This window comes from Doryrhamphus excisus, chromosome 22 (genome assembly GCF_030265055.1).
Source record: "Doryrhamphus excisus isolate RoL2022-K1 chromosome 22, RoL_Dexc_1.0, whole genome shotgun sequence".
NCBI classification, from domain to species: Eukaryota; Metazoa; Chordata; class Actinopteri; order Syngnathiformes; family Syngnathidae; genus Doryrhamphus; species Doryrhamphus excisus.
The window spans coordinates 7,224,521-7,252,372 of record NC_080487.1 but is presented as its reverse complement, the minus strand read 5'-3'; the positions used below and the strand labels follow the sequence as shown (position 1 = coordinate 7,252,372).

Below are 27,852 nucleotides of genomic sequence, written 5' to 3'. Positions count from 1 at the left end.
ACTCATATGTTGTTCTCCTTAGCCCATGGGTATCATGTCCATCCTTGAAGAGGAGTGCATGTTCCCCAAAGCCAGTGATGCCACCTTCAAAGCTAAGCTCTACGACAACCACCTGGGGAAATCCAGCAACTTCCAGAAGCCCAGAATTGTCAAAGGGAAACCGGAGGCCCATTTTGCCCTGATGCACTACGCCGGAACCGTTGACTACAACATCAGCAACTGGCTGGTGAAGAACAAGGACCCTCTGAATGAGACTGTGGTTGGTCTTTACCAGAAGTCTACCATGAAATTATTGGCGCTCCTCTTTGCTAATTACGCTGGGGCTGACTCAGGTATGGTAAAGTAAAATTAGCATCATTTCCGGTGTATAAGCTGCACCAATGAAATAGTCTTCCTGGTCTAGCAAAGCATGCTGGGAAGACTTCCTGTTATGTACATACCGTATTTTCTGGACTATAAGTCGCTCCGGAGTATAAGTCGCACAAGGCCAAAAATGCACAATTAGGTTGAAAAAAACATACATAAGTCGCATTTTTTTGCGGGTAATTTATTTTCCAAACTACTTGACCAAAACAGACATTATGTCCTCTTGGAAGGCAAGATGACGGCGGCATTTGTGCTCTGTCCTTCTAAGTTGTTTTTGTAAGCTAACTTCTACTGTTTAAATATTGAATTGTTAAGGAGCAGGAGATATTGGTGTGAAAGTCCACAGTGCCCTCTTGTGGCTGTCTGTGAAATTATATACAGTAAACCTCGGATATATCGGATTCAATTGTTCCCACTGGTTTTGTTATAAGCGAAATCCGTTATATGCCTATACCGGAAAATGTCCGTTTTACGCATATATCGGATTTATATCCGGTATATGCGTAAATCGGATTTTATCCGTTATAAAAAGGCACTTCCTTGACTATGTTTCCAATGTACCTGGACGCGCAGGCAACGCTGCAAACGCTGCAAATGACGTCGTATAGCGGCCTGTCACGATTCGGCGAATCGGAGCGCCATGATGCGGCCATCCGATATATGCGAGGGAAATTTAATGGAAATGCATTGGAACGGGACTGGAGATTTTGTCCGAAATAGGCAAAATCCGTTATAAAAAATCTGATATATGCAATGAATTTTTATTGGAAATGCATTACAGAAAAATTGGTTCTTTTTTATCTGTCCGTTGTGAGCGAATTTCCGATATATCCGAGTCCGATATATCCGAGGTTTACTGTATATTTTCATTGATAAGTCGCTCTGGAGTATAAGTCACAGGAACAGCCAACCTATGAAAAAAAGTGCGACTTATAGTCCGGAAAATACGGTAGTTACAGTTTCAGTTTACAGTGTTGAAATTCCCACTCAGATCTCACCTGGAATTCCTACGTTTTCGTTTGATCGGAATAATATAATATAATCGAGTTGGTCTCAAGTATGAAATATAGCCTGAGAAAGTGGATGTTCTCCGTAACAATCAGACTTTGCTCATCAAGGAGAAAGACCTTGCTCTGTACCTTTTTATGGAGATGCAAGGGACCACTTCATCTCTTCATCCAACTGGGCACAGATACGTCCCCCATAACAACAGCTCCTCCTATGGGATAATCCTCCTGGCAATTCCAGGACACCTGACCATAAAACTAAGCTATTGGGCCATCACACCCTGCTAAGGAGTTTTCATTTACAGCAGGGGTCTCAAACTCAATTTACTTGGGGGCTACTGGAGCTAGGGTCTGGCGAGACTGGGCCGCATCAGGTTTTCAACCCCCCCCCCCCCCCCCCCAAAAAAAACGCATTTTAAACACAGAAAAATGAATAAACTTTGCTTTGGTTTCGATTTTCTACAAGAAAAAACATTTCACTGTTCTCAAATATCTTACTTTTTATTTTTCTGCACAAAATAAGATGAAAAATAAATAAACAAATCAAGAATAAAGAAAAACAATCAATCAGTAATAAATAAATAAATATAATAATAATAATAAAACAGCAAATAATAAAAACTTAAACCACATATAGTTGGTGGGTAGACAAATTATTTTTTTCAGATTAAAATGAACAAAGCATTATTAGAGCCCTGTAGACATGACAAAACACGACTATAGTCACATTTATACTCTTTTTATTTACAACATATTGCGCAACTGCAGGGTCTTGAGACACATGCTAACTCGCAAACTAGAGAGCTAGCGACCTAAACGGTAGCCTTCAAGTTATTTCCTTTAAACTTAAATAGCCAAAAACTTACCACTTCCACACGGATAGGGAGGATAACTATTAACAGTTATTTAACCTTTAACATGAACATTAATCAAACGTAATAATTTTTTCTGGGTACATGATACCATACAGCATCCATATCAAACTTGCGCGGGCCGCACTAACATTAAACTTTCATATCAAGGCGGGGGCCTCAAACTAGTGTCCTGCGGGCCACATTTGGCCTGCGGGCCGCATGTTTGAGACCCCTGATTTACAGTATAACTAAGCTACGTGGTGATGTTTACTAAGCAAATTTATCATTTACTGTTCACATAAAGCTTTTTCATTCCATTATATGTGCCCTGTGATTGGCTGGCCACCAGTCCAGGGTGTACCCTGCCTCTTGCCCAAAGACAGCTGGGATAGGCTCCAGCATGCCCGCGACCCTCATGAGGATAAGCGGTATAGAAACGCACACTCACAGCCGGTCATGTGACTTTTTCTTTCTTTTGTGACACCGTGAGTCACACTCGCATTTCCAGTGCATTCCTTGTAGTCGGTGATGGGTTCCTGCCAAATAAAGAGCTACGTCTTCCCATGAGTTGATGTCACAAGGTTAGGACATGGCTATAAATTAGCTACACCGCTTTATAGGCTGTTGTGTTTGAAGTTTAAGAAAAAAGTGGCTTATACATCGGAAATGACAGTAATTAAGCGAATTTGTCAATTTCTAAGATGGCTTCATGACGTTTGTCTTGAGCAGCTATGAGTGAAGGCAGTGAAGGCAAGAAGGAGAAGAAAAGGAAGGGTTCATCTTTCCAGACGGTGTCAGCCCTTCATCGGGTACTTTTTCTGATGATTTAGTGGTTGTGGCTTCATCGTTTTGGGTGGAATGTAACTCTTCTTCATTCACCTTGACAGGAGAACCTGAACAAGCTGATGACCAACCTGAGGTCCACTCACCCCCACTTTGTACGCTGCATCATCCCCAACGAGACCAAGACTCCCGGGGCCATGGAGAACCCTCTGGTGATGCACCAGCTGCGTTGTAACGGCGTGCTGGAAGGCATCAGGATCTGCAGGAAGGGCTTCCCCAACCGGATCCTCTACGGAGATTTTAAACAGAGGTACCACAGTCGTCTTTAATTGTCAGTGTGAATGTGAGATGTGTATCCCGCCTCTCCCCGAAGACGGCTGGGATAGGCTCCAGCCACCCCCGCAACCCTTGTGAGGATAAGCAGAAGAAAATGAATGAATGAATTTACAAATGTATTTTTTTTAAATCATTGCACCTGAAAGCTTCCTGTGGCCTGCTTCCACCCCACCGGTGGTGGGGGACCCCTGGTGTACAAATATCTATGAACTGTTTGCATTATTAGCGCATAACCATTCTAAACCATTCATAACCATCAAATAATTCCCGCCTGCAACACACTTTCCTCTTCTGTGCTAATTTCCCCAGGAACTGAATTTGTCAACTCGATTCAAGAAACAAAACTTATTGTGTGGAAATATGGGCTAATAACTATAAAAGCAATCTTCACTCGCTAAATGTACTGCAAAAAAGGCCAGTAAGGATAATTCATAATGCCGCCTACAGAGAACATACTAACTCCTTATTTCTAAAATGACAAATACTTGCTGATGTAGTTCAAATTCAAACAGCTAAAATAATGCATAACGCTAAAAATAACCAATGACCAAAAATGTCATCCAATACTTCTCTACAAGAGAGGGGAAATATGATCTCAGGGAAGAAGTACATTTGAAACACTTCTATGCTAGGACTACGTTATGCTAGCCATAGCATTTCAGTATGTGGAATCAAACTATGGAATGGATTGAGTAAGGACCTCAAACAATACACAACGATGAGCCAATTCAAGAAACAATACAAGCAGTTGATGTTTGCTAAATACAAGGATGAAGAGTCTTGAACCAGTCATGATGTGCTATATATATCACTATATTGACACTTACTATGGTACACATTATGTCATTGGATGCTCATATCACCTCCTACTTCGGTATGTGACATAAAATAAATATAAAAAACTTAAACTTAAACTAAACTATATTAGGAAAGCAGGAAGTGAACAAACACCTTTCAACAGCTAGAACATCTTTCAACTTCTCCATCAGGGAGTTGGCCGCTTTACCGGCCAATAGCAAACATATTGGGACAAACATTTAGCCCATTAGCCTCGTCACCCTCCAGGCCCCCGAAACCAGGGGGTGCCGGAGCACGCCATAGCCACAATGACCCCCCCCCCCCCCCCCCAACTCAAGCTTCGCTCACAGAGCTACAAAAGCAGATTAGGCTGCAGAAAAAGTTCTAATGTTAGGAAAATGAAGTGGAAAATATCTGGGGAATAAAGTCCTAATGTCCAGAAGAAAATGTACAAGAAGAAAGTTAGTTAGTTAGTTTGTTTGTTTACTTAAAAAAAATGTCAACACTATGCTAGTAAAATGATGTTTTTGTTCCTCGTGATATTCACCTTGTGGTCTTTCACCTGGTCATATCACCTTGTACTTCGGTACGTGATTAAAAAAAAAAAACTTAAACTATATTAGGAAAGCAGGAAGTGAACAAATGTAACAATTACTGGTTGTAAAAGTACCAGATGGAGGGGTAGGATTTAATAAGCTTTGCTTCTTCCTACTCCTTTTTGACATGTGGAACTGTGAACTGATTATGGGATGCACTCAATTGTAATCTGATGCATGTTCAAATGAAATAAAACCATTACCATTACCAAACTTCCATTTTTCCCTCAACCGCTAAGCCTGCTGGGTAACGTAGTACACGTGCACATGAACTAACAATTAACATCAAGGAAAACGTAAGAATCCATTGAAAGTGAAAGTGCAATTGCTGCTCACTCCACACAGAGATGCTCAATAAAGATACAAACACAGATTTTCCTGATCTCCTGACTGTGTGGCCGACATGCTAACCACTAGTCCACCGTCCAGCCGGTCATGAATACTTCTGAAGACTAACACAGACCTGACTTGCTTTGAAGGTATCGCATTTTGAATCCTGCTGCCATCCCCGAGGGACAGTTTATTGACAGCAGGAAGGGAGCTGAGAAGCTCCTTGGATCTCTGGATATTGACCACAACCAGTACAAGTTTGGTCACACCAAGGTATTACTTGGAGATGTTCTCAGTGAAGCATGAAAGGTTGCTCCAATAAATGAATGATTTTTGTTGCCAGGTGTTCTTCAAAGCGGGACTGTTGGGTCTCCTTGAGGAAATGAGAGATGAGCGTCTCTCCAAGATCATCACCGCCATTCAGGCTCGATCTCGAGGTCTTTTGTCTCGTATTGAGTATCAGAAGATGGTGGAACGCAGGTATATTTCTTTCCTCATTTTGGTATTACAATGTGATGTCATTTCTGGTTTTCTTCCAACCTTTCAGAGATGCGCTCTTGGTCATCCAGTGGAACATCCGCTCATTCATGGGGGTCAAGAACTGGCCCTGGATGAAGCTGTTCTTCAAGATCAAACCTCTCCTGCGGTCGGCTGAAGCGGAGAAGGAGATGGCCAACATGAAGGAAGAATTCCTGAAGTTGAAAGAAGCGTATGCAAAGTCTGAAGCACGTCGGAAGGAACTAGAAGAGAAGATGGTCTCTCTTCTCCAAGAGAAGAATGACCTGCAGCTCCAAGTTCAGGCTGTGAGTGGGATTTTACAACTTTTAGCAAGTGCTTAAGAGCACTCAAGAACAAAAGAGCCGTCTTGCCCCAACTTATACTAAAAAAAATAGTTTTAGTCTGTCTTTGGTTTTACGCATGTCAACAACAGAAGATCCTCACATTATTGGGGTGAAATGTATTCGATCAAATCTGAGACCAGCAACAGACATTTCATCTTTATTAGTTTGTTTTTATTACACTCGGTAGCCTCTCATCACTGGGGCAGAGAGCGAGAATGACTGACAGGAGGGCTCACTCACTGGTTCATTCTGCTATAGAACCAACACGCCCAAGTGTTGAGACAGATGGTAGAGAGCAAGGAGAAAAAAAACAAACGCACATGCCGTCACGTTCCTTTTTATTTATAGTGAATTTAATTGACTTATTGATTATCATGACCAAGAGGGATGCACAAGGTGACCTCTTCTTTATTGAATAGGGAGTTCACAGAGAGATTGAGATTAATTCTGATTCAATATAATTCTCCCTTTTTTTTTGGGGGGGGGGGGGGGGGGTCCCAAACCCCCAAAACAGAAAAACATTTTCTATCCCTTTTTTATCCCTGTGTCCCTGTGTGAGGAGACTATACAAGTACACACAGTCCATTTTATTGGTAATGGTAATGGTTTTATTTCATTTGAACATGCATCAGATTACAATTGAGTGCATCCCATAATCAGTTCACAGTTCCACATGTCCAAAAGGAGTAGGAAGAAGCAAAGCTTATTAAATCCTACCCCTCCATCTGGTACTTTTACAATCAGTAACTGTTACATTTGTTCACTTCCTGATTTCCTAATATAGTTTAAGGTTTTTTAAATTAAATTAAATTAAATTTAGTTTGTTTAATTTAATTTAGTTTTGTTTAATGTAATGGAATTGAATGTTATTTTATTTTATTTTCATCACATACGGAAGTAGCAGGTGATATGAGCATCCAATGCCATAATGTGTACCATAGTAAGTGTCAATATAGTGATATATATAGCACATCATGACTGGTTCAAGACTCTTCATCCTTGTATTTAGCAAACATCAACTGCTTGTATTGTTTCTTGAATTGGCTCATCGTTGTGCATTGTTTGAGGTCCTTACTCAATCCATTCCATAGTTTGATTCCACATACTGAAATGCTATGGCTTTTTAACGTAGTCCTAGCATAGAAGTGTTTCAAATGTACTTCTTCCCTGAGATCATATTTCTCCTCTCTTGTAGAGAAGTATTGGATGACATTTTTAGCTAATTGGTTATTTTTAGCCTTAAGCAAGTTGAAGTATTTGTGATTTTAGAAATAAGGAGTTAGTATGTTCTCTGTAGGCGGCATTATGAATTATCCTTACTGACCTTTTTTGCAGTACATTTAGCGAGTGAAGATTGCTTTTATAGTTATTAGCCCATATTTCCACACAATAAGTTTTGTTTCTTGAATCGAGTTGACAAATTCAGTTTCTGGGGAAATTAGCACAGAAGAGGAAAGTGTGTTGCAGGCGGTGTTTCATTCTGGAGCAAAGCAATGGAACTTTAAAGTGAATTAAAAAAACAGGGTATAGAAGTTGTATATAATTCACTTTTGCGTCTCACGTCAGCAGCAAAGTGGCAAACCTCACAAAAAATTATGTGCTATAAATTCAGTCTCCATAAAATACTGTAGATAGATTGCTATGGGTGTGACGGCTAATGGTGCCTGGTTATTTTGGTAGGAACAAGACAATCTGTGTGATGCTGAAGAAAGATGCGAGGGGCTGATCAAAAACAAAATCCAGCTGGAGGCAAAAGCCAAAGAGCTGACGGAAAGACTGGAGGACGAGGAGGAGATGAATGCCGAGTTAATGGCGAAGAAGAGGAAGTTGGAGGATGAATGTGCGGAGCTGAAGAAGGACATCGATGACCTGGAGTTAACGCTTGCTAAAGTGGAGAAGGAGAAGCATGCCACTGAGAACAAGGTAGGACAAGTACCTACTTGGGGCTACCACACCATCAGTTCTCTTGTGTCAAAGCCACAATTCGTCGTCTTTCAGGTGAAGAATCTGATTGAGGAAATGGCAGCTTTGGATGAAATCATCGCCAAGCTGACCAAGGAGAAGAAAGCCTTACAGGAAGCTCATCAGCAAACCCTGGATGACCTTCAGTGTGAAGAAGACAAAGTCAACACTCTGACCAAGGCCAAGTCCAAACTGGAGCAGCAAGTGGATGACGTATGGATGAATTCCACACTTTCAGTTAGGGATGCTCCCATCAGGGTTTTACGTTGCCCATTCCCATTCCCATTATCCATGAGTGAAATCACCTAGTAAACAGTAAACACTATTCCATGATAGCGACAAGGCTGTTAAACATTATTTTTATATTATATGTATGTTTACTGTGGATGGCGACAAAATACAACATGAATCATTCTATAAAGATGCTTTATGCTCATTAAGAAGCCGCTTTAAAAGAATAATTGGAGGACAAGCAACTCCAGAGTCACAAACATCCTCTCCCTGGAGCTAGGGTCTGGGCAAGGCTGGGCCGCATCAGGTTTTCAAAAAAAAACAAAAATACACATTTATTATAAACAGAAAAATATACAAACTTTTTCAGTGCTTTGGTTCCGATTTTCTACAATAAAAGCTCTGATAAAACATTCCACTGTTCTCAAATACAGTAAACCTCGGATATATCGGATTCAATTGTTCCCACTGGTTTTGTCCGATATAAGCGAAATCCGTTATATGCGTATACCGGAAAATGTCTGTTTTACGCATATATCGGATTTATATCCGGTATATGCGTAAATCGGATTTTATCCGTTATAAAAAGGCACTTCCTTGACTATGTTTCCAATGTACCTGGACGCGCAGGCAACGCTGCAAATGACGTCGTATAGCGGCCTGTCACGATTCGGCGAATCGGAGCGCCACGATGCGGCCATCCGATATATGCGAGGGAAATTTAATGGAAATGCATTGGAACGGGACTGGAGATTTTGTCCAAAATAGGCGAAATCCGTTATAAAAAATCCGATATATGCAATGAATTTTTATTGGAAATGCATTACAGAAAAATCGGTTCTTTTTTATCTGTCCGTTGTGAGCGAATTTCCAATATATCCGAGGTTTACTGTATCTTACTTTTTATTTTTCTGCACAAAATAAGATGAAAAACAAATAAACAAATCAAGAATAAAGAAAAACAATCAGTAATAAATAAATATAATAATAACAATAAAACGGCAAATAATAAAAACTTAAACCACATATAGTTGGTGAGTAGACAAATTATTTTTTTCAGATTAAAATGAACAAAGCATTATTAGAGCCCTGTAGACATGACAAAACACGACTATAGTCACATTTATACTCTTTTTATTTACAACATATTGCGCAACTGCAGGGTCTTGAGACACATGCTAACTCGCAAACTAGAGAGCTAGCGACCTAAACGGTAGCCTTCAAGTTATTTCCTTTAAACTTAAATAGCCAAAAACTTACCACTTCCACACGGATAGGGAGGATAACTATTAACAGTTATTTAACCTTTAACATGAACATTAATCAAACGTAATAATTTTTTCTGGGTACATGATACCATACAGCATCCATATCAAACTTGCGCGGGCCGCACTAACATTAAACTTTCATATCAAGGCGGGGGCCTCAAACTAGTGTTTGAGACCCCTGGTTTAGCGACTGAAATGAGGCTCAGCTAGCTCATCATGACTCATGGCGCCATGTAGATTGCTGCATGTTGCAATAGTGCGAGCCACAGGTGATCGGCGTTGCAAGGCATTGATGGGCATATGCCAATCATGTGATTTTTCCAAGGAAATTAGCAATCCTGATCAGTGGCCAAATGATCGGAGCATCCCTGCTTTCAATACAGACATTTTTATAGCTATGCTAATGAATTATGTTCTTTTACAAATAAAAGCTCGAAGGGTCACTGGAACAAGAGAAGAAGGTTCGAATGGACCTTGAGAGAGCTAAGAGAAAGCTGGAGGGAGACTTAAAGTTGACCCAAGAAACGGTTATGGATCTGGAGAACGACAAGCAGCAGCTGGAGGAACGTTTGAAAAAGTAGAAATCCATCCGTTGATCTTTCGGATAAATCCCTTGTCGCTATTGTCCTTCTATTGGAATGAAGAGGATCTTTCTTTTCCAGGAAAGACTTCGAAATGAGCCAACTCAATGGCAAAATTGAAGATGAGCAAGCCGTGATCATACAGCTTCAGAAGAAGCTGAAGGAGCTTCAGGTAAAAATACTTCACTTCAAACTGCTGATGTGTGCTTTGAATGAAGGGGCTATCCACACAGTCAAAACAGGTTAGAACGCTTGCAATGCTAACATGCTAATGTTAGCATGTTAAACCTCGCATGATAATGGTGTTTATTACCGATGAAACTAGCAAAATATGGTAGTATGCTAATGTCGGCTTGCTAGCAATGCTAATATTAGCATGTTAAACCTCGCATGATAATGGTGTTTATTACCGATGAAACTAGCAAAATATGCTAGTATGCTAATGTCAGCTTGCTAGCAATGCTAATATTAGCATGCTTACACCTACCATGATAGTGGTATTACCCATGAAAATGTCACAAAAAGCTAGTATGCTAACATTAGCATGCTAGCGATGCTTAAATGCTAATGTTAGCATGCTAACACTTAACATAACATGTTACACTTAACACCTAGCATGATATACCAGGAAGGCTAAATGTCCCAAGCAAGTGTGCTGACCATTTTTTTCTGTGACCGAAATACCGAAAATGGTCTCGCAATATTAAAGAATCCTTTAAGACATTCCTGGTTCCAGACGGTTCCGTAACCCATAATTCCTGAAAATTTTAACCAAATTTATTTTGAACACAAAAACACAACCTCTGCACTGTGTTTGCTCTTTGGCGGAGGTCATTAGAAGCTACTGTGTTGGGTTCATATATTGCCATGAGCTTCAATGTGCGTCACTGACCAACAGGCGCGTGTCGAGGAGCTGGAGGAAGAGCTGGAGGCCGAGCGAGCCGCTCGAGCCAAGGTGGAGAAGCAGAGAGCAGACCTGGCCAGAGAGCTGGAGGAGATCAGCGAGAGGCTGGAGGAAGCCGGCGGAGCGACGTCCGTCCAGATCGAGATGAACAAGAAGCGGGAGGCCGAGTTCCAGAAGCTGCGCAGGGACCTGGAAGAGGCCACTCTGCAGCATGAAGCCACCGCAGCCACGCTGAGGAAGAAACAAGCTGATAGTGTTGCCGACCTGGGGGAGCAGATTGACAACCTGCAGAGAGTCAAGCAGAAACTGGAAAAGGAGAAGAGCGAACTCAGGCTGGAACTGGATGATGTGGTTTCCAACATGGAACAAATTGCAAAGTCTAAGGTAGGATGTTAATAACAATAACAGAGCCTGAATGGTATCAATGTAATTAATGTATAATGGTAACCTTCATCAACAACAAGTGTATAATATCTCATGATAAAGGGGAACTATTATGCTCATTTTTCGGCCCTTTGCATTGGGTTGTGGACTCTAGTGGTGTGCGATACCTCTAGATTTGGTATCGATCCAATACCAAGTAAATACAGGGCCAGTATCGCCGATATTGATACCGATACTTTTTAAAAATGAAGTTTGCATCATTAATCTGAATAAATCGAAATCCGAATTATCATCTCTTTTGTGATTTGCCTTTTAGATTATTCATTAATTAATTCATTCATTTTCTCCCGCTTATCCTCACGAGGGTCGCGGGGGCTGCTGGAGCCTATCCCAGCTGTCTTCGGGCGAGAGGCGGGGTACACCCTGGACTGGTCGCCAGCCAATCACAGGGCACATATAGACAAACAACCATTCACACTCACATTCATACCGATGGACAATTTGGAGTGGCCAATTAACCTAGCATGTTTTTGGAATGTGGGAGGAAACCGGAGTACCCGGAGAAAACCCACGCATGCACGGGGAGAACATGCAAACTCCATACAGAGATGGCTGAAAGTGGAATTGAACCTTCGTCTCCGAGCTGTGAGGTCTGTGTGCTAACCACACGACCACCGTGCAGCCCACTTTAATATTTATTCATTCATTTTCTACCGCTTTTTCCTCACGAGGGTCGGGGGGGGGGGTGCTGGAGCCTATCCCAGCTGTCTTCGGGCGAGAGGCGGGGTACACCCTGAACTGGTGTCCAGCCAATCACAGGGCACATATAGACAAACAACCATTCACACTCACATTCATACCTATGGACAATTTGGAGTGGCCAATTAACCTAGCATGTTTTTGGAATGTGGGAGGAAACCGGAGTACCCAGAGAAAACCCATGCATGCACAGGGAGAACATGCAAACTCCACACAGAGATGGCCGATGGTGGAATTGAACCCGTGTCTCCTCGCTGTGAGGTCTGCGCGGTAACCACTCGACCACCGTGCAGACCCTTCTAGATTATTAATCAGTTAAAATACAGGAAATAATTTGGGCAGCGTTCATAAGTAAATATAAACATTTTTATTCATGAAACAAAACAAAATCACTTGAGAACATTGCACTTCTGTTTTTTCTTCTTAAATAAATAAAATTCTTCTTAAATAAACCCATTATCACTCCACAGCAAATATTATAAAAGATTACAAACAAATTGTGTTGAAGTAGCATGGATGTTCACACAGCCAGTTCGCATCTTGAATTGTAAAGAGAGAGAGAGTGATGGCCGATGTATCTTCATGTTCCTTCATGTTCCTTCATTTTCCAGACCCATTTGGAGAAGACCAACCGAACTCTGGAGGATCAAATGAATGACTACAGGAATAAATGTGATGAGTGCCAAAGATCCCTGAATGACTTCAGCACACAGAAAGCCAAGCTTCAGGCTGAGAATGGTCAGTAGGATTCTACGGGAAGATTCCCTCATGAGCGTTTAACACCCAACTTCCGTCTTTCCAGATGAGTATTCCAGACAACTGGAGGAGAAAGACTCTCTCATTTCCCAGCTGACAAGAGGAAAGAATTCCTACAACCAGCAGTTAGAAGATCTCAAGCGACAACTAGAGGAGGAAATCAAGGTCTGCATGTTTGTTTGAAGGATTTGGACTCCAGAAGGTGAAGGTGGTGTGTTGCTGCAGGCCAAGAACGCGTTAGCCCACGCCGTGCAGTCCTCTCGCCACGACTGTGACCTGCTGAGGGAGCAGTACGAGGAGGAGCAGGAGGCCAAGGCTGAGCTGCAGCGTGGCATGTCCAAGGCCAACTCCGAGGTGGCGCAGTGGAGAACTAAGTACGAAACTGATGCCATCCAGAGGACTGAAGAACTGGAGGAGGCCAAGTAAGTCAAATATGGGGGGGGGGGTCCAAATGCTTTTTCCAACATAATCAAAGAAGTGGAGTATTATTAATAGTATTAGGGCTGTACTTTTATGCATTCCCACATAGTATCAGCATTTGGGAGAAAATATGAGGTGAAAGAAAAAAGGGGAAAATAAGTCCATTTAATGCGATTAATTCTTAGTGGACAAAATGTGATTAATTGTGATCAAATATTTTAATCAATTCACAGCCTGAGTTGTGACTATTTATATCAAATTATGTGAAATTACAATATAATTTAATATGATATGATATGAATGTGAGTGTGAATGGTTGTTTGTCTATATGTGCCCTGTGATTGGCTGGCCACAAGTCCAGGGTGTACCCCGCCTATCGCCCGAAGACAGCTGGGATAGGCTCCAGCACCCCCGCGACCCTCGTGAGGAAAAAGCAGTAGAAAATGAATGAATGAATGAATATTAAAGTGGGCTGCATGGCGGTCGTGTGGTTAGCATGCAGACCTCACAGCTAGGAGACGAGGGTTCAATTCCACCTTCGGCCATCTCTGTGTGGAGTTTGCATGTTCTCCCCGTGCATGCGTGAGTTTTTCCGGGTACTCCGGTTTCCTCCCACATTCCAAAAACATGCTCGGTTAATTGGCCACTCCAAATTGTCCATAGGTATGAATGTGAGTGTGAATGGTTGTTTGTCTATATGTGCCCTGTGATTGGCTGGCCACAAGTCCAGGGTGTACCCCGCCTATCGCCCGAAGACAGCTGGGATAGGCTCCAGCACCCCCGCAACCCTCGTGAGGATAAGCGGTAGAAAATGAATGAATGAAAAAAGTGAAATGTTACCTTTATGCATTCCCACATCGTATCAGCATTTGGGAGAAAATAAAGTATGATGTGAAAGAAAAAAGGGGAAAATACATCCATGAAATGCGATTAATTCTGAGTTAACTATGGATGGAAATGTGATTAATCATGATCAAATATTTTAATCGACCTTACGAGAATGAACGAGATTGAATCAATACAATATGATATGATATACGGTACGGTAGGATGCAATGTTGATACAATGTCCATTTGTGTTTTGTTGTTGTTTTTTTGTGCTTTCTGGTTAAATTATACTTTACAATAACAAAATGGCCCCCGGGCCTCACTTTGGACAACCATGCAATATCCTATGAGTTAGAATGAGCTGACAAGTGTTGCATAAAGGAATGTTCCTAGAGATCATCCATGTCAGATTGTCAGATATTGTACATATAGGAACCCGAGGACCACCCGTACTGTAAATGGTATCGTTCCACGTCAAAGGTCTTCTTGCTTACTTTGATGATAAAGCATTGCTATGGTTGGAGAAGCATGGCCATGGTTGGGAGCGCTGACATTTGGACTCTTCAGGAAGAAGCTGGCTCAGCGTCTGCAGGATGCCGAGGAGGCGGTGGAAGCGGTGAATGCTAAATGTTCCTCTCTGGAGAAGACCAAACACAGACTGCAGAATGAGATTGAAGATCTCATGGTGGACGTGGAGAGGTCAAACGCTGCTGCTGCTGCTCTGGACAAGAAGCAAAGGAACTTTGACAAGGTGACTTTCTTGTTGAGCATCCAGTCTGTTCCCCTCCAGCGATGGATTGATCGATGTGGCCGTTTCTTGAACTCTTCCCAGATTGTGTCTGAGTGGAAGCAGAAGTATGAGGAATCTCAGTGTGAGCTGGAGGGATCTCAGAAGGAAGCCAGAAGTCTCAGCACTGAACTGTTCAAGTTAAAGAATTCCTACGAGGAGTCCCTTGACCACCTCGAAACCGTCAAGAGAGAGAACAAGAACCTACAGGGTATTTATTTACCTGGAAAACACATTTCACTTTGTTGCTCATTCAAGGGAATCTTCTCCATCATCTGGCCTAAAAACAAATCAAAAGCAGCAGCTCATGAACGTACACCTTTGGGATGAGGATGTAGTAACAGGTACTTTGATGCTAACATGTCTTATGTGGAGTATCTTGGCAACGTCCTTCCCCGGGAACGCGACACCTAGCCTCGAAAAGAAACATATGTATGTAGCCTTACCTTTGGCCTGAGGCCTTTGGCCGGAGCCAGTGTGTGCTCAATATAGCCACTAGCTTGTGGTCAGGTGTCAAATATTTATATCACATATTTTTATGAAATCTATTATTTTTGCAGTGTGCTAGGTAGACAGTAGCCTACCAGAGAATTCATTTATCGCTATCCTCATCCTCGTCCTACCCCAAATTACAGTAGTGAATGAAGACCCAACCTACCTAACCTGAGCCCCAACCACTACTCATTAGGTCCTCAGTAACTACTCTAAATGTTCATATGTGCCCTAGTCATTAGTTCTTCATGAGTTCCTCAGTAACTACTCTAAATGTACATATGTGCCCTAGTCAGTAGTTCTTCATGAGTTCCTCAGTAACTACTCTAAATGTACATGTGCGCCTTAGTCATTAGTTCTTCATGAGTTCCTCGGTAACTACTCTAAATGCAAATGTGTGCCTTAGTCATTAGTTCTTTGTGAGGTCCTCAGTAACTACTCTAAATGTACATGTGCACCCTAGTCATTAGTTCTTCATGAGGTCCTAAGTAACTACTCTAAATGTACATGTGCGCCCTAGTCGTTAGTTCTTCATGACTTCCTCAGTAACTACTCTAAATGTACATTTATGCCTTAGTCATTAGTTCTTCATGAGTTCCTCAGTAACTACTCTAAATGTACATTTGTGCCCTAGTCCTTATTTCTTTGAGTTCCTAAGTAACTACTCTAAATGTACATATGTGCCCTAGTCATTAGTTCTTCATGAGTTCCTCAGTAACTACTCTAAATGTACATGTGTGCCTCAGTCATTAGTTCTTCACGAGTTCCTCAGTCACTACTCTAAATCTATGTGCCTTAGTAATGAATTCTTCATGGGTTCCTCAGTAACTACAGTATTTTTGTGTACTTACTGTAAAGACCAAACAGCCTCATAATTCCTTCATCACACACTTTGTCAGTCTCTCTCTTTCATTGTCACTCTTGGCATCTTTCATCTGTAGCAAATGAGCCCTTTGGCTGAAATTGTCCTTGTCATCAGGCCGTAGTCCAAAGTAGTCCTGCCTCTTTTTGTCTGTTTTTATATCTTCAGAAGGCACAGAGAAAAGATGATGATGGTTGAAAATTTCCTCCAAAATGTACGTTACCTTTAAAGTTTAAAGAGAGTTCATTGCAATCATCCCCCAACAGAGGAGATCTCTGACCTCACTGAGCAACTCAGTGAGGGAGGGAAGACCATCCATGAACTGGAGAAGGTTCGTAAGCAGCTGGACCAGGAAAAGGGCGAAATTCAGTCTGGTCTCGAGGAAGCCGAGGTACGAAATCCTTCAACTTTTGGTTTGTTTGCTGTGTTTCCACATTTGCAACCGCAAGGAAATGATTCCATGACTTGATGTGCATCGTAGGCTTCCCTGGAGCACGAGGAGGGAAAGATTCTGAGGGCCCAGCTTGAGTTCAACCAGATGAAGGCTGAGATGGAGCGCAAACTCGCTGAGAAGGACGAGGAGATGGAGCAGAGCAAGAGGAACCTGCAGAGGACCGTGGACACCCTGCAGGGTTCACTTGAAGCAGAGTGCCGAAGCAGGAACGAGGCCCTTCGCTTGAAGAAGAAGATGGAGGGAGACCTCAACGAGATGGAGATCCAGCTAAGTCAGGCCAACAGGCAGGCGGCCGAGGCTCAGAAACAACTCAAGTCTGTTCATGCGCATCTGAAGGTAAGCTGGTGAGAAGATGCTTTCCTTCCAGATCAGACTCACAGTTCATGTCGTCCTGTGAAGGATTGCCAGATCCAGCTGGATGAGTCTCTTCGTGCCAACGACGATCTCAAAGAGAACATCGCCATCGTGGAGAGACGCAACAACCTCATTCAGGCTGAGCTGGAAGAGCTGAGGGCTGCTCTCGAGCAAACGGAGAGAAGTCGCAAACTTGCCGAGCAAGAGTTGCTGGATGTTAGCGAGAGGGTGCAGCTACTGCACTCACAGGTGAGAAAGACACCGGTTAGCTCCAACTTTCACACCTTCATGACATTTCCTGTGCTTTTTTTCCGTCAAATTAGAACACTGCTCTGATCAACCAGAAGAAGAAACTGGAGGCAGATACATCCCAGCTTCAGACCGAAGTGGAAGATGCAGTCCAGGAGTGCAGGAACGCTGAAGAGAAGGCCAAGAAGGCCATCACCGACGCTGCCATGATGGCAGAAGAGCTGAAGAAAGAGCAGGACACCAGTGCTCACCTGGAGCGCATGAAGAAGAACATGGAGCAAACCATCAAAGACCTGCAGCACCGTCTGGATGAAGCTGAACAAATTGCCATGAAGGGCGGCAAGAAGCAGGTGCAGAAGCTGGAGGCCAGGGTAAGTACGTGAAGAAGTGTGAAGTTCGCTAGCAGAACTTCACACGTCTTCTCGCATTAACATGAAACCATTTGGCTAAATGTTTCTATTACTATCAGCCTGTATGGCATGGGTCTCTAAAGTGTGGCCAGGGGCCATTTGTGGCTCGTGGCTGTTTTTTAATATCCCCACAACAATACCAAAAATTATATATTGACAGTTACTATGGTACCCATTATGTCATTGGATGGTCATATCACCTCGTACTTTGTACTTTATAAAAAAAAACAAAAACAAAACCTAAACTGTATTATGGAAAGCAGGAAGTGAACAAATGTTTTAAATTTTACTTTTTTTCCTACTCCTTTTGGACATGTGGAACTGTGAACTGATTATGGGATGCACTCAATTGTAATCTGATGCATGTTCAAATGAAATAAAACCATTATCATTACCATTACCAAAATTGAAAAATAAGCAGTAATTTTACAAGAATAAAGTCTAAATATTAAGAGGAATGTCAATAAACTTGAAAAAATCTTTAATATTTCAAGTTTATGCTACTAAAATGACATCAGTTTTTCCCCATAATATTAGATATTTAATGTAAGTAGTATACTGTCATAGGACTTTTTTTTCTCTGATTTTTAAAAAACTTTATTCTCATAAAATTAGCTAATTTCTGCATTGATGCTGTTTTTTTTTATTTCCAACAATTTCAATTTTTTTCTTGTCAATTTATCATCATATATTTGATTTTAGCTCATAATATTTTTACTTTATTATTGTTATTATTATATACTCTTTCCACAATTTTCCAATTACAACTTTATTCATCGTTTTTCACATTATAACTTTAATAAAACTAAAGTTTTCCCTCAAATTAAGTTAGTTATGCTGCGAAAATTATGTTCTCTTTCGTTATATCACAATATTATTCTCATAAAATGTCGACTTCTTTCTCTTAATATTGCCAATTTATTCTTGTAAAATTACTGCATATTTTTCCATTTTTGTTGTCTTTTGTTGTTGAGTTTTCTTAAATGATAATTAGAATATGCCACAGGCACATAGAAAACTTTGGACACCCCTGCTTTAGCTTTTTTGAAACCATAAGACATCTTTGAATAAACTTTGAGTTTTCGGACATGAAAATCTGGTCAGCTGATAAAAAGGCAAGTGAAGATAAGTAAAGTTGCTATTTTTAACCATTCGGAGTTCATCAACTGGCGGACTCCTCCAGTTCCGTTCCCCCAGTAAACGCTACACGAGATCCAGCTCTACAATCAATAAAGCGTACGTCTGTCCCAGCCTTGGTGTGTTGTGCTTGCTCAGGTGAGAGAGCTGGAGAATGAGGTGGAAATGGAACAAAAGCGAAGCAGCGAAGCTGTGAAAGGCGTCCGCAAGTACGAGCGTCGCATCAAGGAGCTGACCTACCAGGTGTGTTGCTTGCACAACGTCCTTACTGCGGGAAGACATTCTGTGGGAATCATTTCTCTGCTTTGAGCAGACGGAGGAGGACCGCAAGAACCTTGCTCGTCTCCAAGATCTGGTCGACAAGCTGCAGCTGAAAGTGAAAGCCTACAAGAGAGTCGCAGAGGAATCGGTATGTGTGAAAGCCAGCTCGCCATCTTTGCGGCTTTTCAGGTCAATCCCAAAGTTCATTCATTTTCTACCGCTTGGCCAGCCAATCACAGGGCACATATAGACAAACAACCATTCACACTCACATTCATACCTATGGACAATTTGGAGTGGCCAATTAACCTAGCATGTTTTTGGAATGTGGGAGGAAACCGGAGTACCCGGAGAAAACCCACGCATGCACGGGGAGAACATGCAAACTCCACACAGAGATGGCCGAGGGTGGGATTGAACTCGGGTCTCCTAACTGTGAGGTCTGCGCGCTAATCACATGACCACTGTGCAACCCCAATCCTGAATATTATGTGAAATCACAACAGTACCCCCCTTGCTTGCTCATGAATGTTCATTCATTCATTTTCTACCGCTTTTACTCACGAGGGTCGCGGGGTGCTGGAGCCTATCCCAGCTGTCTTCGGGCGGGAGGCGGGGTACACCCTGGACTGGTGGCCAGCCAATCACAGGGCACATATAGACAAACAACCATTCACACTCACATTCATACCTATGGACAATTTGGAGTGGCCAATTAACCTAGCATGTTTTTGGAATGTGGGAGGAAACCGGAGTACCTGGAGAAAAACCATGCATGCACGGGGAGAACATGCAAACTCCACACAGAGATGGCCGAGGGTGGGATTGAACTCTGGGAGGTCTGCGCGCTAACCACTCGACCGCCGTGCAGCCCCAATCCTGAATATTATGTGAAATCACAACAGTACCCCCCTTGCTTGCTCATGAATGTCCACTGCAAAAACTACATTTCAGAAACAACATTTCTTAAAGATTTGCTGATTTCAGTTCAATGTGAAGGCTGCAAGAACCAGATTTAGCTGCCGAAGACCAAGTCGCCCAGGCACCCGCCCTTGACCGCCACCCAACACACAATGCACCGGACCCTAATGCTTGCCCCCGTAGGTGGTGGGTCTATGAAAGGGAGATCCCGTGTGGCTTCTTCGGGCTGGGCCCGGCCGGGCCCCACGGGTGAAGGCCCGACCACCAGGCGCTCGCCTGTGAGCCCCTCTCCTGGGCCTGGCTCCTGGGTGAGGCCCCGGTATCCCACATCCGGGCGAGGTACGGTTCCTCCTCTTAGGTCCCGTCACCTCGGACCTGTTTGCCTTGGGAGACCCAACCAGGGGCATATAGCCGCAGACAACATAGCTCCTTGGATCACTCGGGCACTCAAACCCCTCCACCACGATAAGGTGGTGATTCACGGACGCCTCCCTGGTGAGGTGTTCCGGGCATGCCCGGAAAAGGCAGACCTTTAGGACACGCTGGAGGGATTATGTCTCACAGCTGGCCTGGGAACGCCTTGGTGTCCTCCCGGTGGAGCTGGAGGAGGTGGCCGGAGACCGGGAAGTCTGGGCTTCCCTACTGAGACTGCTGCCCCCGCGACCCGGACCCGGATAAGCGGAGGAAAATGGATGGATGGATGGATGGATGGATGGTGAAGGCTGCACAGCAAAATTCATCAGGACTACCAAGATTTATTATATTAGATCTTGTCCCAAAATCTGTATAAATGTGTCAAATTATTCAACTTAATAAAAAAAAAATTACGCTCTTTAAAAAAAAAAAATCGAGTTTAATAATGCGTCTGCTTCCATTAAAAAACATAACAGGAGGAACAGGCCAACGTTCACCTGGGGAAGTTCCGGAAGCTTCAGCATGAGCTGGACGAGGCCGAAGAGCGCGCCGACATTGCAGAGTCCCAGGTCAACAAACTCCGCGCCAAGAGCCGTGATGCTGGCTCCAAGGTGAGGAGCACACGCCGACACACGGCACCGTCCTGCCTGCCAACGACAGCATGGACGGCATGGACGTGGCGCTTTAGCAACTAAGATGATTGTAGTCCGTTGGCAAATACAACATGTCGCTTTGCACAACTAATGTGCGCTAAAAGCTCTTTCTTCTCCCCTCTTCTTTTCCAACCCCCTGCAACGCCTGCAACAGAAAGGCTTTGAGGAAGAGTGAGGTTTGGAGTCTTCAGAAATTATTTTGCTTGCTGTGTGAGGTAGACCCCCCCACACCCCCCACTACCACCTTCACTACCTGTAGCGTCTAATAAAAGATCATCAACCATCATTACGCAGACTCCTCATTGTGTTTACCTGCTGGTATTTAACACAGGTACTGACCGTGGTACCAACCGGGGTGCCTCCACCGTACACCCGGAGCGAGGGTCAAAAAATACCTTTTCAAAAGAAAACTAAAAAAAAAAACACAACAGCAAAAATGGAAACATTTTGAGAAATGTACAAGAATAAAGTCAAAATATTAAGTAAAAGAAAGTTATTGTCACAATAACTTGTAATAATATGAGGGAAAATATTAAATTAAATTTGATATATTAATTAACTGTTTCAAGTCGGAATGTAATGACAAACATTGTAAAAAAATATTTTTGGAAAATTAGTTTTGTGATTAAAGAAAATGAATAAAGTCATAATATTATGGAAAAAAATTAAAGTTTTTTATGACAAAAGTTTAAATCTTTGGGGGAAAAAAACAACAAAATCCGGGGAAAAAGTGCAAAAAGTGTGAATATTTAATTTATTTTATATATATATATTTTTTTAAAGCAAGACCAACCAACAACAATTTCACAAGAAGAAAGTCAAAATATTCAAATAAACCAAGTTGTTATCTAACAAGGAAAAATATATATAATTTTACCTGAATAATGTTGTAATATTACAAGGGAAAATATCATTTTAGTAACATGAAGTTGAAATATTAAACATTTTCTATGATAGATACTTTGAAATAAAAAACAATGAAATAGAAAACAACAAAAATTGAAATATCAGCAGTCATTTTACAAGAATAAAGTTAAAACATTTGAATATTATTTATTTGTTTTATTGTCAATCTAAAATAATAATAATAATAATAATATAATATTAAAGAGTCACAATGTTATGAGGAAAACTTAGACACACAGACTTAAAATATAAAAAAAAACAAACAAAAAACAAATGGGGCTTGAATGGAAAAAGCCGGCCCACAAGTTTGGGCGTCGGGAGGTCTGAGGTTCAGGGAGGGGGGAGGACAAATCTCCCGATCTTAAAATAGAGTTATTGAAATCCCGTCGGGCGGGGCCTCAAGGTCAGCAGTAAGGCCCATTTAATCCCTAGCAGCTGCTCGGCCAATCCCTGCGTCTAACGTCTGACTCTTTCTCCAAACGGCAACCATGGACGATTTCAGAGAATCCATCTGAATGCTTTACTAAAGAAAACCCCCAAAACATCACTTCCACTTTGCCGTTTCCACCTCCACATTCACGCTAGGCTAGGCTAGGCTAGGCTAGCCAGTCGATTTCTAGATTTAGCATATGTGTTTTCCTTAATGGTGGTCTCTTGTTTTCAGTCCTTTGTTTTAAGGGTTAGGGTTTGGGCTACACATTAGGGTTTGGATTAGATTTGAGGGTCATGGTTATACATTAGGGTTTGGATTAGATTTGAGGGTTAGGGTTATACATTAGGGTTAGGATTAGATGTGAGGGTTAGGGTTATACATTAGGGTTAGGGGTTAGGATTAGATGTGGGGGTTAGGATTAGATGTGGGGGTTAGGATTAGATGTGGGGGTTAGGGGTTTGGGTTACACATTGGGGTTAGAGGTTAGGATTTGGGTTACACATTAGGGTTAGGATTAGACGTGAGGGTTAGGGTTTTGGCTTATACTATAGGGGTTAGGATTAGACATGAGGGTTAGGGTTAGGGTTATACATTAGGGTTAGGATTATATGTGAGGGTTAGGGTTGTGGGTTACACGTTAGGGTTAGGGGTTAGGATTAGACGTGAGGGTTAGGGTTATACATTAGGGTTAGGATTATACATTAGAGTTAGGGGTTAGGATTAGACGTGAGGATTAGGATTATACATTAGGGTTAGGGGTTAGGGGTTAGGATTAGACGCGAGGGTTAGGGTTATACATTAGGGTTAGGATTAGATGTGAGGGTTAGGGTTGTGGGTTACACATTAGGGTTAGGGGTTAGGATTAGATGTGAGGGCTAGGGTTGTGGGTTACACAATAGAGTTAGGGTTTAGGATTAGATGTGAGGGTTAAGGTTAGCGGTCAGGGGTTTGGGTTCCACAATAGGGTTAGGTTTAGCGGTTAGGGTTATGAGGGTTAGGGGTCATAGTTAGAGGTTAGCGTTAAAGCGTTAGGGTTAGAGGTTAATGTTAAGGGGTTCAGTTACAGGTTAGGATTACAAATTAGGGTTAAAGGGCTAGGGTTAGAGGGTTAGGGATAGACTAGAGTGGACTAGGGTAGACTAGACCACCCTAGACTGTAATGTTGTGACTGAAATGGCCTAGAAGAGAAAGAAGGCCCCCTGCAGGCAGTCTTGGTGTGAAAGTCTCTTGTTGCACACGGCGTGTCCTTAACTCCCCAAGGAAAGCATCAGGTATCTGACGGCTAATAAAAGACAATCCACACCTCTTTAGAAGGAGGTGAAGTGTACTCAGGGAAGGAGGTGTTGAGGATTAACAGCATCGAGGACGTCCAGCTTAACAGCTAGAACACCTTTCAACTCCTCCATCAGGGGTTGCCAAACTGTCCATCGCCATCCACCAGGCCATCTTTGATGCTTTGCCGGCCAATAGCAAACATTTAGCCCATTCGCCTCGTCACCCTCCAGGCCCCCGAAACCAGGGGCACGCCACAGCCACGATGCGCCCCCCCATCCCCCCCAACTCAAGCTTTACTAATAGAGCCACAAAAGCAGATTAGGCTGCAGAAAAAGTTCTAATGTGAGGAAAATGAAGTACTAATTTCCAAAAGAAAAGGTAAGAAGAAAATGTAAGAAGAAAGTTAGTTAGTTTGTTTGTTTACTTAAAAAAATGTCAACACTATGCTAGTAAAATGATGTTTTTGTTCCTCGTGATATTCACCTCGTGGTCTTTCTCCTGGTCATATCACCTCGTACTTCGGTACTTGATAAAAAAAAACAACTTAAACTATATTAGGAAAGCAGGAAGTGAACAAATGTAACAGTTACTGATTGTAAAAGTACCAGATGGAGGGGTAGGATTTAATAAGCTTTGCTTCTTCCTACTCCTTTTGGACATGTGGAACTGGGAACTGATTATGGGATGCACTCAATTGTAATCTGATGCATGTTAAAAATACATTAAACCATAACCATATTCCAACCTTCTTGTAAAATTTCCTCATTAGATTTTCACTTTCCATTTTTGCTGTTGTTGTTTTTTTCCCTTTCTTTTTACTTTTTATTTTCAGAATGTGCCAAGGGCCAAGAAAAAAAACCCTGCCACAAGCTACCAATGGCCCTCGAGCCACACTTTGGACACCCCTACTTGAAGGGATGAAAGGACGTAGCTGAACTGTAGTCTACGTTGGCCACCAGGTGTCACTAGTAACACGTTCACGAAATTCTTGCAGGAGGGAATGATCTCAGGACACAATAATATCATAATCATCAATACCAAGATTGGGTGCCGTTGTGGTCGTACTCTGGCTAACACTTAACTGTCAATCCCAGGCCTAACTCCCTGTCCACACGGCCCACACTCGGAGACTAGACCAGGTTTGCTTGGTTTGCTGCAGGTTTGCAGTACAATGAAAAAAGATATAGATGATTTTTAGCATGTTACACTCTGTGTGTATGCTAGCAGCCCCGCCTCCACCCACCGAGACAAAGAGACTATGTGACTGACAAAAGAAAATTCTAAATTCTGTGCAACGTATAACAAAAAAAATGTAGAGACAGGAAGAAACCCAGAAAACTAAATGAGTAAAACGATGGGTATGCCCATATATAGATATATAACATATAGAAATGTTGTAGTCTGACCTTTGATCAGCCATAGCTTCACGGGCTCTTTAGCGGGGGCAAAGAATCTCTCGCTTCCATTTGGCAACGTGAAGCCGGCTGTCAGTACGAGGGCCACTCACTTATCCTGATGGAAATCATCTCAGCACTTGTCAGCAGTTGTTGACCTTCTTTTTATCGCTTCAGCTCCCAAGGGGCTGCTATTAGCGGCGCTGGGCCACTCCACTGCTGTCACTACGCACCTTCATCCTGCTTGGAAAGCCAAACTGCAGTCATTGAAAAGGCAGTGCTTAGACCACTAAATGTATTTTCATAGGAAGACACTTTGTTTTGTAAAGACGTAGCACCATCATGCTAGATTTAGCATGCTAACGATAGCATTTTAGCATTGCTAGCATGTCAATTTTAGCATACACATATATAAGCACTTAGCACTATCATGCTAGGTATGCTTGCATGCTGCTGTTAGCGTGTCAGCATTGCTAAAATGCTAACATTAGCATAGGAGCATTTTTATCCATTTTCATTGCTAGGCATTTATATAAGACTTAGCACTGTCATGCTCGGTGTTAGTATGCTAAATTAAAGCTTTTTAGCATTGCTAGCATGTTAATTAGCACACTGTCATTTTTAGCCATTTTCATGGGTAGACACATATAAGCACTTAGCACTGTCATGCTAGGTGCTTGCATGCATAGAATAGTATAGTATAGTATTAGCATCGTAGCAGTTTTATCCATTTTCATCGCTAGGCACTTATATGAAGACTTGGCACTATCATGCTCGGTGCTAGCATGCTAAATTTAGCTTTGTAGCATTGCTAGCATGGTTACATTAGCACACTGTCATCTTTAGCTATTTTCATGGGTAGACACATATATAAGCACTTAGCACTATCATGCTAGGTGCTTGCATGCTGCTGTTAGCGTGTCAGCATTGCTAAAATGCTAACATTAGCATAGTAGAATTTTTATTAATTTTCATTTCTAGGCACTTATATGAAGACTTAGCACTGTCATTCTCGGTGTTAGCATGCTAAATTTAGCTTTTTAGCATTGTGAGCATGATTACATTAGCACACTGTCATTTTTAGCTATTTTCATGGGTATTCACATATATAAGCACTTAGCACTATCATGCCAGGTGTTTGCATGATCCTGTTAGCATGTCAGCATTGCTAGCATGCTAACATTAGCATAGTAGCATTTGTAGCCATTTTCACTTACATAAACACTTAGCACTGATAGGCTACATGTTAGCATGCTGCTATTTAAGAACGTGAGTAGGCATATAGCTTGTGTTTACTTGGGGGGGGGGGGGGGGGTGAGGCCGACATGTGCTGCTGCTGATCCTCCACGCGGGCGACGCCTCTGTGGCTGTTCTCCTCAATCAGTGGGAGGTTTTTAGCAGGCATCTCACACAGTTATCTTTGTCCTGAAAGACACAATGCCATGTCAACAGAGCTTTTAGCTACCACTCCGCTGTGACCTTGGCGTCAGACATGAAGGAGTTTATTGTTTGTCATCATCGCTGCATTTCAGTGAATCTCAGGCATGTCTCCTGCCGAAGACCCCCTCTGTCTGTGTTGCCTCACACTTGCCGCCTGGATAATCTCACCAACCAGCGTTCTTTATTTAGAGCGCCCCACTTGCTATCTCCTACTGTTTATGTCCCCCTGTGATAAGTCAACACAATACGTCAGCCATGCCTCTTGAGCCCCCTAAGTAACTGAGACCCCTTCATAGCACATTTAGAATATCTAACTGGTTATTTTCTGCTCGGTGACTTTTTTTCCTCCATGTTTAAACAAGACAGACTTCATGAATGAGCCACGAGGTTGCTGGTTCGATCCTCTGTTGACCCGCGTACATGTCAAGGTATCCTTGGGCATGATATCGAACCTCCAGTTGCTCCTGGTTCTGCGTCATTAACGTGTTGACAGTATCATGGTAGGAAAGCGTTGGAGAAGTCAAAGGCCATTTACCATACTCAAACAGTGTGGGGTGGGGGGGGGGGGCATTCGCACACTGAGGGTTACATAGTAAAAAAAAACGAAGGATGCAACTTTGCCACTTTGATATTTTTTGATATAACAAGCTAAAAACACATTCCAAATGTATCAACTTTTTTCTGAAATAATCTTTATAAATTTTATAAAGATAAATCTTTATAAATGTTCGTCTCATAACATTATAACTTTCCCCAACCTAATTTTCCAAAAATTATACCATTTTGTTTTGTTTATCATAACATTCTGACTAAAAATGAACATATTACTTGTTTAATACGCGACTAAAATGACATAATTCTTCCTCACGCTATGACAGTTTGTTGTCGTAAAATTGCAACTTTGTTCATTACAACCGTTTCTTTAAATATTTTGACTTTATTCTCATAAAATTATAGCTTGTTTTTCATTTGTTTTTCAACAATTTCAACTTTCTTCTTGCAATCATGACTTTATGACAATAATATTTGGACTTTATTCTCATAACGTTAGAGCAACCTAATTTCACACCTATTATTTGTTGTTTTGTTTGTTTCTCATATTGCAATTACAAAAAAATCTTTAATATTTCATTCATATGTGACTAAAATCACAAGTTTATTCTTGTAAAATTGAATTAAATCTTGTAAAAGTGTACAATTTTTTCCCGTCAGTGATGACTTTTCTCTCTTGATATTTTGCATTTATTCTCATAAAATTACAGCTGTTTTTGTTTTTTTAAATATGTTTTCAAAATTTCCTCTTGTAGTTGTTCTACTCTTAATGATAACTTTATTCTCATCATATTTGGATTTTTATTTTAACATTATAACTTTTTTGTGCAACCTGACTTTCCAAAAATTACAC

At 41.9% G+C, this 27,852-nt stretch overlaps 1 protein-coding gene and 1 long non-coding RNA gene across 3 annotated transcripts in view; one reads left to right on the top strand and one right to left on the bottom strand.

Annotated features, from left to right (window-relative positions):
* LOC131109397 (myosin-7-like) overlaps nt 1-21,284 on the top strand; it is a 31,120-nt gene extending 9,836 nt beyond the window's left edge. Inside the window, exons 15-38 of one of the 2 annotated variants that reach the window (XM_058061352.1) lie at nt 23-332; nt 2,957-3,036; nt 3,115-3,320; nt 5,220-5,343; nt 5,414-5,550; nt 5,618-5,873; nt 7,593-7,835; nt 7,911-8,087; nt 9,805-9,950; nt 10,036-10,126; nt 10,853-11,242; nt 12,613-12,739; nt 12,804-12,922; nt 12,983-13,179; nt 14,573-14,756; nt 14,838-15,003; nt 16,413-16,537; nt 16,628-16,936; nt 17,000-17,203; nt 17,278-17,574; nt 18,889-18,993; nt 19,064-19,159; nt 20,823-20,957; nt 21,154-21,284. In XM_058061352.1, the coding sequence (XP_057917335.1) occupies nt 23-332; nt 2,957-3,036; nt 3,115-3,320; nt 5,220-5,343; nt 5,414-5,550; nt 5,618-5,873; nt 7,593-7,835; nt 7,911-8,087; nt 9,805-9,950; nt 10,036-10,126; nt 10,853-11,242; nt 12,613-12,739; nt 12,804-12,922; nt 12,983-13,179; nt 14,573-14,756; nt 14,838-15,003; nt 16,413-16,537; nt 16,628-16,936; nt 17,000-17,203; nt 17,278-17,574; nt 18,889-18,993; nt 19,064-19,159; nt 20,823-20,957; nt 21,154-21,174 (4,245 nt within the window). In that variant the 3' untranslated portion in view covers nt 21,175-21,284. Of the gene's footprint in view, nt 1-22; nt 333-2,956; nt 3,037-3,114; nt 3,321-5,219; nt 5,344-5,413; nt 5,551-5,617; nt 5,874-7,592; nt 7,836-7,910; nt 8,088-9,804; nt 9,951-10,035; nt 10,127-10,852; nt 11,243-12,612; nt 12,740-12,803; nt 12,923-12,982; nt 13,180-14,572; nt 14,757-14,837; nt 15,004-16,412; nt 16,538-16,627; nt 16,937-16,999; nt 17,204-17,277; nt 17,575-18,888; nt 18,994-19,063; nt 19,160-20,822; nt 21,072-21,153 lie in introns of those variants that run through there. The other variant, XM_058061351.1, reaches the window with a different exon arrangement.
* A 5,008-nt stretch (nt 21,285-26,292) lies between these two features.
* LOC131109408 (uncharacterized) overlaps nt 26,293-27,852 on the bottom strand; it is a 41,882-nt gene continuing 40,322 nt past the window's right edge. The window contains exon 4 of the long non-coding RNA XR_009120742.1: nt 26,293-26,432. This is a non-coding gene — a long non-coding RNA (uncharacterized LOC131109408). The remainder of the gene's footprint in view (nt 26,433-27,852) is intronic.